The following is a 14,192-nucleotide window of genomic DNA, read 5'->3' on the forward strand; positions in this document are numbered from 1 at the left end:
ATACCTTACACTTTTATTCATATATTCATTACTTAAACCTCCCTCCTTACTATGTATATCTATTTCTCCTAAAGTCCTTTCCTAAATAAATTAAGTACACCTATTTCGGTAAACTCTATAGCACTTACATGTTTGGCCTGGAACTTTCCTCCCTGCTCGGCTTCCTTTCATATCGGTCATTCAGGTACTGGAATGCGGGGGCGCTCATTTGGGGACCTCGGTGATTATGGTGCTTCCCTACCGGGTACTGCACGGCTGGAATCAATCAGTGTCGCATACTCTTTACCGGTCAGCATTTCTTCTTCCGTGGATAGAGGGGTTTTCGAGTAGGTCAATGGTTCGACCACTCATTCGACTGGCTTTGCCTATATAATTCTCAGGGTGTGATTCTTCCTCACTATGGCTTCCATGTTTACAGGTGAACATTCCTACTGGCTGTCGGGATATGCAGAATTTCTATCACTGCTTCCATCTACCTCAGGTCTGCAGCTATCACCCAAACTAGACTGCTGCTCTGCTTTGTATCGTTCTCCAACTCCTTCAAATCATCCTCCAGACCGCTCCGAAAACTTGTTCCGAATCTCACGAAAACTTTTCCAGAATGCCCCGAAAACCTTTTCAGAATCTCCCTCTCAAAATTCCCTCTATTTTCTTCCTGGCCAATAGGAGATCTGCACATCCTTTTTCCTGTGTTCTCATTTGTCTCCTCTCCTCTTCCGTGGGCGGGTCTTCTTTATTCTTTGTGCCCCAACTTCCGTGAACCTCGAACATACCAGAACAATCCAGAAAGAGAAGCGGAAGTTCAGGTCAACTGAGAAGCGTCACAGCTCCTCCCGTGACCTCACGCGCGCACACCTGGTGACGTCGCCCACCTCTAATAGCGTCTCACCGTGAAATCTTTAAGAGGGTCAGCTTAAGCACTCTTGGCCCTTACTATGGTGCATCTGCCTCTGTCTTAATGGGGGATTTGTCATGGTATATTACTTTCACTCACTCGTCAAAGAACTTCTATACAAACAAGCTACTACTAAACAGAGAGTGACTGGAAGGTATTTTTGAATTCCAGTGTTTCTTAATCCATGTTGTTTGTACCAGAAAACCACTATTCGTACTACAGTTAACATTCTCATAATATTTAACAATTTTTATTAATTAATGTAAGGATGGGTCCTTACAGTGTTATACAGTCAGAATGGTATGCCTCCGATTTTCGTCTTCTGACATATCGCTTCCCATCCGAGACATGCAGTTTGAGGGGTGGGATGTTTGCTGCTGATCCCCACCTGTGGATGGGATCTTGAGTAGGTGGGATCTTCGCTGCCTGCTGACCCTTACTGAGGATCGGATCTTTGTTGCTTACCCCCACCTGGGGTGGAATCTTTGCTGCCTGCTGACCCCTACTGAGGGGTGGAATCTTCACTGCCTGCTGGCCTCTGTTAAGGGGTGGGAATTTTGCTACTGTCCCCAACCTGGAGACGGGATCTTCACTGCTGACCCCTACTGAGGAGTGGGATTCCTGGACCTACTGTCCAGTGCTCTACTCTATCACTTTAACTAACAACCCCTCCTTCCTACTTCTACAGAGATGCCTCCATCTTTTTATTACTATATTCCCCTCAGTCCCTTCTTCCCCGTCTTCTTCCTGCTATACATCCACTCTCCTTTCCTATATTTCCACGAGCTTTCCCCAGACAATCGGTTCTGGAAACGCCCAGCAGGAGCTAAAAGATGAATCTGACCTGCCTCTGCGCAGCTAGAGATGTGAGACAGGGGGAAATCAAACTCGGGTTTGTCGCCCCCTGGTTGCTAAATCGCCTGACGCCTGCCACTCAACACAACAAAACATCGCACCTTCACATATTCCAACACTACACACAAACGGCCGGTGATGGCGCTTTTTTTTTTTTTTTTTTTTGATTTGGTAGTTGTTGGCGCATCGGCTTCTCTGGCCATATTGCACCTCCCAAGGTTTTTGCAGTACTTTGATCCAAGCCCGAGGCGGGAATCGAACCCGCGACCTTTAGGTTGCCGGGCAGGTACTTTACCCACTCGGCTAGCCCGGTCGGCTTGTGATGGCGCTTACCTCACCACAAGATGACAAAGGAGGAAACATAGAATCTGCAAAAAAAAAAAAAAAAAACACAATAATAATAATAATAATAATAATAATAGTGCAGGTTGAATTTCGATTATTTTGTCCATGAAACATACGTTTTAGCCCAAGCAAGTCGCTTCTTCCTTATTTGTTCGGTCAACAAAGGCTTCTTTTTGGGCTGTTAGGAATGCAAACCACATTCCGAAAGCTGTCTTTGGATAGTTCGTGCACTTGTTTCAACACCAGAGGCTATCTCAAAGTCCAGTTTTAGATCAGGAGCAATAGCATGGCCATTACGAAGGCATAGCCGTTTCAAATATTGATCTTGGGAAGGCCTAGTCACTCTCTTACGGCCGGATCCAGATCTTCTCTTTACATCACCGGTTTCACGCTTTAATTTCAGACCCGGGATGCTGTTGACTGGTGGCAGCCTATTTTAGCAGCGATACCACGCGTAGATAGCCCTTCCTGGGATAGGCAACAGCTACATTTTTTTTCTTGGTGTCAACTGAACATATGGAGCCATGCTTACACCTCGGCAAAACAGGATAGTAATGAGCGTGTATACCCTTCCAACGCCGTATTTATAGAAACGGCTGAAGGGAAGTTTGTTGCCTGAATCAAAGAACATAGTTCGATTGCAAACAATCGTAGGGAAAAACTTGACTTTAAGAAGTTTACCGTTGAGTTGAGTGTTATGGGATGTTAGAATATTGTCTTCAAGGGTGGCTGAATGGTGGAGTTTGTCCATATTTAAGGAAGAATTGGATAGATGATTTCTGACGATGAGAATAATATGAGAGTTTTTTTATTTTTTGCAGATGTAGAATAAGTTAGCTTCTTTGCATCATTATGCCATTTCAATATTAATACTACTTCCATGAAAAATATCACATAGAGCAATGGCTCGATGCCCACCATACCATCAGAGAGAGAGTACAGGGTTTACAGCAATCGATTTTAACGATTATCTCGTCCCGTTCCACTTTTCCCTACCTACAGTTGTATACCCTTGTCTGTGTTGTGGGTGCTAGCCAAGTTACCTAAGGTCATGAGGAGTCTTGACTATATTATCTCTCTAATTGCATGCATTCTATGATTGATTTACCTGTTTTTAAAACAATGTAACCTTTGCCCGAGATAGACTAACTTGGCCGCTCTGTGCTAAAAAGTTAAAATATCCTCCTCATAACGGGATTCTAAACCGAGGTCTTTTCTACACAGTGTGGAAAGAAAGTGATCATAGCCATCATGAATACCGCAAAGGCCTAATTCACAACATGTCTATTGTGCGAAAGATACTATTACGGATTGCCTGAATAAAAAAAAAAAACAAAAAATACAAAACAGGATAAGTTGAACAATCTAGTAGGAAAAACTAATGGAAATTAGATTATAACATGAAATTATGAATTATAATAACTTGGTTATTGATTATTATGTGGTTATTGCTTCAATATAATCACTGACCAGTTTAGTCTATTCTGTAACGTTTGAAGGATCACACTATGGCCAAGTTAGTCGTTCTCGGGTGGTGATTGAAAGATTTTCTTCTCTCAGACACTCGGATTCTCCTATCTCGCAATTTACATCATTCGTCTGTTATTCTCGTTAGCTAGGGCGTGTATGCCATGCAACAACATTCCAGGAGTTTCAAAGCCTAATAAATTCCCGACAGAGAGAGAGAGAGAGAGAGAGAGAGAGAGAGAGAGAGAGAGAGAGAGAGAGAGAGTCATTCTGAAAGAAAAGTTTCAAGCGTGCTTCAAAAGTAACAATTCTAAATGAATATTTCAAACATCCATTGGAAGTGTGTCTCTGTGCTTTGAAACATGCGAATTACTGAAGCCTTACTGAATGGCAGTTGTCAGCTGATCTCTTTTAAAGTCTATCACTTTACATGAACTCAACTCACCTTTTCGCTGCGAAGGACAAGACGTCGTCGTTTAGATTCCTTAAGATAAACGGCTGTAGGAAGCTTGAAAAAGGTGTAGAAAGGCTATAGTAACAAGGTAGCTGAATGTATCAGAAAATGTGGTTGATGACTTGGAAACAAATTCAAAAATCGAAAACCATTAACACAGGCAAAACGTTCCAGAAAGTAAATATTACTATTAGTATAGCAATGGCCAATGGGTGCAAGAAAACGGAGTTATTGTGCGTTAGCCGGAAAAGAAATATAATTGTATATATAGAGTGCTTCAGAAGGGGAAACAAAAAATTCTGGAACTCATTTTCGGGTACAAATTAGTCATACAAAGCGGTTTATGGAGCTACGGCTGTTTGAATTAAAAAAATACTACGGTGTTTGAATGATAAAAAAAAAAAAAAAATAAACACAATAAAATATTAAAATAAAAAAAAAAACAGATACGTAGGCAACAAAAAAAAAAATAAGCAACAAAATGTTCATTAATACTTCTGCTTATCCTTATTTTTTTAACATTTTATTACTTTTATTATTTTTTCCATAAAAACTCCATAGCCATTTTTAAAAATTTAGCCTTAGCTCTGTAACCCTTCGGAATTGGATGCATCCTTATGAAAACATTTTCCCTTGCTGTTAGCACCCAACAGTTTATGTTCACTATTCACCACTCTGAGAGGAAAAAGTTTTATCCGCTTTTATATAACGTGGCCAAGTTAATCGGTCTCATGAATGGGTTGCATACTTTTATCCAAGAATTTTTGTTTTTTGACAAATAGATAGCACTTTCTGGTTCCCGGCAAACACGAAAATATATAGCAGTTTCTGGTTTCTGGAAAACAGGCAAATAGATAACAGAATACATGCAGTTATACGCACAATAGATTAACAAGCCTTATCGCGTTCGTTTCTTTGACACTTAATGCACATCTAAACAGTCACTATGACTTTCTTATTTTGGACTCCAAAAGATAGTAATAATAGCAGTAGAAGCATGCAAAGAAAAAAGCAAACTTATGTAGCATCAGCCAAAAAAAAAACAAACAAGCCCAATTTCACACATTCATTCCCTCTAAGTTTGTTCAGTTCCTCCTTGAATTTATTTAAATCAACTTCCACAACGACAAATGGAAGTTTCTTCCAGCAATCAACTACCAGCTGGCTAATGAAACATTTCCGCACATTTATTCTACAACTGCCTTTTCTCAATTTAAATTTATGCCCTCAATTTTTTTTCGTAATCCAAGCAAGCGGAAGAATCCCATTAGAATTCAGGGTGCTCAACCTATTCAAGGCCTTATACACCTCAGTCAGATCACTTCGCAGGTGCCTAGTCTCCAGCCGCTGCAATTTGCAGAACTTAAGCCTTTCTTCGTAAGAGAACCCCTTTGTTCCCCTCACCAATCTTGTTGCCCTTCTCTGTACACGTTCAAGCAACTCTACATCCTTCCTAAAATGAGGCCTCCGACCTGTACACATTACTCAAGGCGTGGCATGACCATTGCCTTATACAAAGGGATAATCACGTTCTTTTCCCTACTAGCAAAATTCCTGTATATTATTGACAATACCCCATGACCTGCTCTGGCAGCCTGTCTTCTTACTCAGAAAACTTCATATCTGACTGCAAATTACACCCAGGTCTTTTTCATTTTCCACTTCCCTGAGTGTACTACCACACATTTGGTATGTTTCTCTTGGGTTATTGCTACCCATATGCAGTACTTTGCATTTATCAATGTTAAACTTCAGTTGCCACTTCAGCCGACCTGCCCAACTTTTTTAGATCCTGTTGCAGTAGCATACCGCAATTACTGTCATTAATAATCCTGCCAACCTTTGTATCGTCTGCATACTTGGGTATTAAGCCTGATATACCTTCATCAATATCATTGATAAACATACAAAACAACAGTGGGCCCAACACCGAACCCTGGAGAACTCCACTAATAACATTAGTCCACGAAGAGCAGTGTCCATTGATTACCACTCTCTGCAGTTTCCCACTCAACCATCCTTTTATCCATTGCATTAAGTTATCCTTAATGCCATGCCGCTCCAATTTGTACAGCAGTCTTCCATGTGCAAGAGTATCAAAAGCTTTCCTGAAATTCAAGTATTTGATATAAAAATTATTTTTTGCATTCAGTTCCTTTTCAACCCCTCATAGTATCCTATGAAATTTGTCAGACAAGACGTTCCCTTAACCCGCCCATGCTCTGTCTGAATTATTACTGCAGCCGTGTCTAGATGATCCTGCAATACTTCTTTAACCAGTGACTCCATTATTTTCCCTGGAACAGAAGTTAAACTAACATGTTTGTAATCACTCGTGGCACCTTTTTATAGAGAAATATACAGCATATGTCTCAAAATTTGTGCACATACTTTTTCCATGTTTATAATAAAACTTTTCTAATGCTAGAAAATACCCAACCAGTTCCATATTGAAAAATATGGAACTCTCCCTGCAGCTGCTACTTCAGAAGGCAATGTATTCCAATTTACTACAGCATGCTGCTCGAATGTAAAATTCATGAAATTTAGTGTTCTGTTGCTACCTAAAATTCTATGTATGTGTTCCTTAGTTCTTTTGTCACCGTCCCAATGAGGAGATACTCCGCTCCCTAATTTATTTCATTTCCTTTTCTCATTCATCAAATTTTATTTTGGTTTTACTGATTCTCTTCTGGGTTGCATACACATCAGTAAGATTACCCCTTTCCCAAGAATAATTTCTGAGCTTCGCAGGCTACGCTTTCCAAATCCACGTACGGACAACGTTTAGCCCTCCTTAAACTAAATGCAATGTCTTGCATTAGGATTTTTGATACTCTAATACATAATGAAATCACCTCAAAATCAAATGATTATCATCCTAATATATTGATTAATTTATATGCTACTCTTTTTAGCATAACTCGATGTTTGTTGTCATTCCAGCGCCTTTTCCTTCATCAGATCAAGTAGTTTCCCTGATATTTACACTTCTCCGAGGTAATTATGTCAGTTATTTTACGTAAATCGGACTCGTCATCGTCATCGTCATCGATTTCCTGTGGTTCGAAGGTGCTTTCGATTGTAAAGTACTTGCTCATCTTTTTCCATCTATTCCATTGATAATGGCTGCAGTTTACTTTATATATATTACATATATTCAATCTTTCTGTTAGTACTGATATACCCCACTCACTCCAAAACAGTTAATGTGATTTCAATTCCAAAAATCAACTCAATCCACTCACTGGAAAATTACCGTCCCATCTGCCTTCTGAACTCGCTGGCAAAAATTCTGGACATTATCATTCACAACCGATTAATGGAATATTTTCAGCACTTCATCTGCGACAGCAGCCAACATGGCTTCACCAGGGGCCGATAAACTACCACTAATCTTCTCACTATTTGACAGCAGGTCCTAGACTCCGTCGGTATGGGAGAACAGGTTGATGTGATCTACACAGACCTAACTAAGGCTTTTGACAGTGTCCCACACTGTCATCTTGCTAAAAAACTAAGCCGGTATGGAATACTTTACCCGCTACTCTCCTGGTTGATGAGTTGCATATCGTGTCGGAAACGGGTTATCATTGGACTGGAAATTTCAAGGGAATTTATTCCAACAAAAGGAGTTCCACAAGGATCATCTCTTGAGCCTCGCTTATTCACCATCTTTGTCAATGATCTACTGCAATTTGTAGAGGGAGGTAGTATTAAGGTTTTAATGTTTGCAGATGACATGTGCTCTCAACTCTTTAGCTAATTGGGTTGTTTTAAACAGTCTGGAGGTAAATCCTAGTAAATGCAGCTCAATTTCCTTTGCAGGTTCGATAAAATCTATGATTTTAGTAAATCAATACATGTACTACATCAAGGATATTCCGATTACCAGAGTTTTCGATGTTAAAGATCTGGGTGTTATTTTTACCCCTGGATGTGGGTTTCATAAACATATTAGAAATATATTAGCCTAAGAAAAAACAAATTGGCTTCATCAAACAGCAGACATATAGAGTCAAAGATCCTCAGTTCTCTGTACTTTTATTATTGAAAGCAACTGTACTCCTTATACTAGAGTTTGCTGCTCATAAATGGAACCCACACTATACATATTTGATAGAGCAAATTGAATCACTACAAATGAAATTCATCCGCTATCTTTCCAGATGCAATCCCATGTTTTACTACGGAATTTTCTACCCGAATCTCTGCTCTTACTTCAAGCTTCAATCTTTGGAAATTCGGCGAACTGTTCTCGATCTAAAACTGTTGTACCATTTCATGCTCTTTGGATCTTCACGTTCGAGCGGTGGTTACTAGATAGAAGCCGACATGCCACATCAGTAACTCTAGGTTAGAGATATCCAAAAACTCGTTCTTTAAAAGAACTATGGCTCTTTTGAACAAGCATGATCTGGATATGGCTGTGGACAGGAAAGAGTTTCATATAACTATCTGGAGCAAGATGGCTGGTCGACAGTTGAGCTCTCAAGGTGGAAGTTATGATTAAATAGTATGTATTATTTTATTTGTTTACATGTTAATGTACAATCTTTGTATCTTCATGTATTTTCTGTTGTGTTATGCAGGCTAACTGGGCGCACGCCTGTTGTGTATATTATATGTTAATAATAAATAAATAAATTTCGGCTCGATTACCTGTAATTCCAGAGCTTTGATCTTTTAAGGGATTTATCTGATTTGCGGTTTTCTTTCCATTTTTTTTTTTGTATTTATGTACGAGAGTTCCTTAAGTTTATAAAGACTAGGAAGTAAGTAAAAAGTAAGCATGTCCTGTTAGCTTTTTCTTGGCTAGTGATTGCCCATGCTCAGCTTTCGCTTATTTCATCCTATCAGTGGGCTGTTAAGTTATGATCCACTTGTCATAAGTGTTTTCCAGTGTCTAACTTTCATAATCGCCTAGTAGGTAGCACATTTGGTATAATCACCGTCCTCTCCACACCGGGTGGACGGTGATTAACCATTGTCTTTATGGGTCCTTTCCACAACGTGGCTGAATTCTTCGGTCTCAGGCGAGGGTAGCATGGTTTTTTCAACGGACACTCGGGTTTTTTGTCCAGCAAATAGCAAATCGACTACAGAACACACGCACTTTACAGACATATTATATACGGTTGCTGATGCGCCTAAAAAAACTTTTATACTTTTTCTCTAATGAAGGTTATATTGCTATACAAATTTTTATATAACTCGATATCGCAGAATAAGAAAAAATGTTACTTTGGTTTTGTGGAAGCTACTGTCATTTTTTTTTCATAAGTATAGTTTCTCATAAACGCCTTTAATTATTTCTTTAAACATTATTTAAATTTTATGTTCGATCATTAATATACAACTTATGATTGCTGCTGTAATTGTGTTGATTATGCAACATAGTTATAATATGTCAATAGATCACGGTTATATTTCTTTATCCATTAGATACTAAAAAAATCTTTTAGTTTTTTTTTTAGTATCTAATGGATAAAGAAATATTTTTATCTAATGGATAAAGAAACAAGTGATAAACACAGACAGAACAACACATAATTTTATATGCCATTTTATTTACAAATATTTTGTTTTCTCCAAAGAATAAGGAGCCAAAACTCTGATGTGCATACAGGTTAGTCCATACTTTCAAAGCAGAAATGGGTCTATTTGAAGTGTGTGCGTGTGTGTGTGTGTGTGTGTGTGTGTGTCTGTATTTGTCTGTATGGATGAGGCTAAATGTGATGATGTAATTTTGAAGAAGAATTCATTGTAATGTGTATAGGAACGAAACAGTTGCAAGCTAACTGAAGGTGCGAAAACAGAGAAAAATTTCTGGGAAAGTAGATAATTTGAATTTCAGTATAATAGCAACAGCAGAGAAGTATATATATATATACTTCTCTCTCTCTCTCTCTCTCTCTCTCTCTATATATATATATATATATATATAGATCTCTCTCTCTCTCTCTCTCTCTATATATATATATATATATATATATATATATAGAGAGAGAGAGAGAGAGAGAGAGGAGTCATCGAGAAAACATTTTGTAAATTTCTCTTTGTTCTGTATTACATTAGATGGATTCCAGAAAATGGCAAAATTCTTTAGCGAGGAATTATATCAGCATTTTGTGTAGTTCTTAACTTTGTGATAAAATACTTCAAGTGCTTTTCATTCATTAATAATGCCATGAAAAAAAAATTAGAAGTCTCTAATTCTAATTCTTTAGATGGTAAAGTATTATAAAATATGTTTAGTACAAAAGGCAATTTTCGTGCTTCGACAGATCGAAGACGCATGTTCTTTTGTATAACCTCGTTTCTCTTTCACCGAAGAACTCTATAGATTCACTCTAGTAATTTTACCTTATTTTATTATATTATTTAATCTTAAATTAAGCCTCAAGGTGGGTTATTTATTTGTTTATTAAACAATTATTAATGCATCTCTTTCCATGACTGATTCAAGATTTAGTTTCGTTTCTTGAAAGGACTTAAAAAAATAAAAGGGGAAGAAACAAATAGTTTTTTCCCCAGAAATTCCTTTAAGAATTGTCTTTCATTTTGTATTATGCTTCTTGAAAAACCTACTCTTAACTGCATAAAAATGTAAATACTTCTTTTATGATTTCTAATAATCTGTTATCTAATATCGAGCTATTCCAATATTTATTATTAAGAAAAGTTAAGCATGCAAGAAAATCAAATTTCCATAGTAATGTATTTAATATTTTAATTATTCATTCATTTTCAGCAGAAGTACTTGCTTCTAAATGCTCATTGCATATATTTTTATATACAGTATAATGCTAAGTATAAAATTTTTTTTTTCTTTTTAGCTCTGGAAACAGAACTATAAGCAGTTCTGTTAGAAAGCTCGTGGTACGAACTTATTTTACTCAAAAACGTCACGATAAAATCCTCTCTCTTTTCTAAAAATCTTTCTTGTTTAATAATTCCAACAAAAAAAATTATATGGAAGAAGAGTGCAACAGAAAGAGCGAGAGAAAACAAAAACTTTCTATTGAATAATTGATCCACAAGCCTTTGATCATTCCATTTTATACATAAGATCAGAAAGCTCTACTTCCCTTTATTTTTTAATTAACCTCTTGTTTGATCTTTGCGCTGTAAAGGGAATGTTCAAATAGGAGTTTAATGTATAGTGGAAATAAGCTACAACTATTTACTTTCTCTTTATGCACATTTTTAGCTGATCTAATTTCCAGCTCTTTGCAGTGCATTACTTTTAAAACAGTCTGAAAATGAAGTTAATTTGTAAAAGATTATAATACAAATATATCAAATTTAAATTTTTGTATTGGATGTACGAAACTGCGGCGCAAACAGAAAAATTATTCCTTCTTCTATAAATAAATAATCAATGATATCGAAAACGAAATAAGATTAATTAAATTGTTGTAAAGGTAATTATTTCTTTAAAACACTTATCTGGACAAATTAGCAACTATATTGCTTGTGAATTCGACATAGCATTTTTAAAGGACAACTTTAAAAATTCACACCAAAATTAAACAAAAACAAATTAAAGTGAAATAAAAATTATACCTAATCAGATAATGACAACACTAAATATAAAACAAGAAACATATTCAAATATTAATATTAATTAAAGTTAACAAACTATATTTATACAGAGGTTGTATAGACCACTTCAAAACTTCGTTTTTCTAACTTTCCCTGAGTTTCACGGTAATCATATAACATACTATAACACGAAACAAACAATCGCTTAGTTATTTATTTACTTTATTTGCTAGCAGAATATTTTTTTACAGCTCTACATTTTAAATTTATATGTTAATTTGTATTTTTCAACTATTTTGTAGAGTTTATGTTTAAACTATTTCGTGATAACATCACACTTTGATCCTAGTGGACATTTTTTTTATCGTAAAAAAGATCAGTGCAAGATTCTGACTATATGAGAAGGGTTTCAAATATATATTTATTTCATAGCCTTTTCTGCGGTTAATATGATTAAAGTTAATATATGTCTCTGATGCTGTAGCTTGCATAGTGGGAGAAAAGCAGTACATTCAGTATGCAGACTAGCCACGATATATAGAAATAAATAATGAGCATTCATTTTCAGCTGGAAAATTACAATGGTCTAAGAGCAAGCTTTAAAATGACATAATCTATATTAGGGAACGCGAATTTACAGGATATGAAATTAAGAAAGAAAACGAAGATACAGAAAAAAGAATAAGTGCGGGCTATACTTAAGTCTGAACAGGTAATCAAAATTATTGCATGGACCCTGAACATTCAGAAACTTGACAGATACAATCACACAGTTTTCAAATGTTGTTTTTTAATTAGAGAGACGCTATTCTATATCACTTCAAATAAACAAGCCTAGGTAGTGTTAACATTAGAACGACAAAAGAACAAAATATGAAACACGTGATCCTTTAACAAGATCTAAATCCATTCTGCAATTACAAGGCAAAGAGATAGATAATTGGACAGCGGATCAAATGACGCACCAAAACAGTTTCAGCGAAGTCTGCATATAGAAACCCGCGAATGAAGAAGGTGCACTTATATGTACAAGCTGAACAATTTAAGAAGTCATATATAAATAGTTATTTTAGTAACAACAAAGCAATTTATCTGAAAGGGAATTCTGGGAATTGGAGTTTTATGAAGAAGATAAAGTGAATCAACGAAGACTGAATGGACGAACCTAACTCCTCAGGAGATATCGAAGATAAGAATGAGACAATAACACTGAAAGTTAAAACATCCAAATACTCATACTTCTATCCCTAGTACCATAAAAATATAGGTAAAATATTTCTTTCTATCTTTCCTTTGATATATGTCTAATAGAGAAAGCTCACAAGAAAATTCATGCCAGCAAGAGCTGAAGGATATGTTGGTTTCAGGGGAAAAGGTCACAGGAATATAAGAACCTGCATAAACTGATTCGTAAGGAGTTCCACAGTTTCTTAATTAATTAATTCGCCGCTCGCAAGAAGTGTCATCCTTAAGTAGCACGCGGAGGATTACAGACTGCCGCTACTTGACAGGATAGCGACATCAAACATGAAAGATAACTTTTTAAAATACTTTTATTAAACTACACAGTTTCCAATCCATGCTAAAATATATAAACATAACGGCGTGTATACTGAATGAAAAGATAACCTCTGAAATGAAAAATACGCTTTTTTTATATAATTTTTTGCTTTATAATAAATGGGCATCGAATTAAGATACAAGTAGTCTGTTATAACAGAAGCATACAACGGCCTTTTATTATTTTGTTTAATATCCCAATTAATATAATTATTTTTGTATCTCAGAATAATTTTAATTTTGAAACAGGCGCCCCCTATACGTAAAACAATCATAGTCGTTTGGAAGTTGTTGTTATTCGGTGTCTAACGAGCGTTTTCATTTTATTTAATTTTACTACGAGTTTTAAGTGCCAAACTTAATTTTTATGTGTGAGAAGCTAATCTAAATGGCAAAGAAAAAAAGCTAATTAAAATTATTAAAAAGGAAATCAGATTAATCAAATCGCAAGATCGTGTAAGGACACTTCGGGAGGTAATGTTTTCTGTAATATTCGCATACAGTAACGTAATAATCTTCAAGTATATGACTTGCATTGCTTCTAGTTTAATGTATTATTATTTTTAAGTGTTAATTTTGTTTTCCTTTAAAATAGCCCACAGTGCAAGACATATATAAGAAGCACTGAAATGCATATAGTTGAGATGTTTGCTTAAAATATTGTCGCATAGCAAGGCGAAAAATATTTTGATTTTTAGCAATATGGTCGATAACGAAAACTTTACGTAGAGGTTTGTCATGCAGGAAGTGAAATAAATATTTCAATAGCCAACACACATATCTGTCTTTCTGTGCGATTGACAAGCTGAAATAAAAAAAAAAGTTTTCTCTTTATACGGGCGCAGAAAATCAAGTTTCTTGATAAAGTAAAACGCTGTTATGAACATTTAATTAGCAAATTTCGCTGGATATGGATAGAGATTGTTACTTTTTTATATATATATCCCCCCCTGCGAATTTCAGAATAATTTAGCGGAGAAGTTTATTTAAGATAGATTCTGCTAATTGAGGAGTTGGAATTTTAAATTATTAATAAAGTTGAATAATATTCACTACAAGTGTCATCTA

General features: G+C 36.1%; 1 protein-coding gene across 1 annotated transcript in view; it reads right to left on the bottom strand.

Moving 5' to 3' along the window:
* LOC150077139 (MFS-type transporter SLC18B1-like) overlaps positions 1 to 7,117 on the bottom strand; it is a 73,416-nt gene extending 66,299 nt beyond the window's left edge. Inside the window, exons 1-2 of the mRNA XM_090385787.1 lie at positions 7,006 to 7,117; positions 2,084 to 2,118 (exon numbers count right to left, since the gene is read on the bottom strand). Coding sequence (XP_090241913.1) covers positions 2,084 to 2,118; positions 7,006 to 7,117 — 147 coding nt within the window. The remainder of the gene's footprint in view (positions 1 to 2,083; positions 2,119 to 7,005) is intronic.
* Between the last annotated feature and the right edge of the window lie 7,075 nt (positions 7,118 to 14,192).

Source organism: Mastigoproctus giganteus, chromosome 12, assembly GCF_048544385.1.
Source record: "Mastigoproctus giganteus isolate SK-2022 chromosome 12, ASM4854438v1, whole genome shotgun sequence".
Lineage (NCBI taxonomy): Eukaryota > Metazoa > Arthropoda > Arachnida > Uropygi > Thelyphonidae > Mastigoproctus > Mastigoproctus giganteus.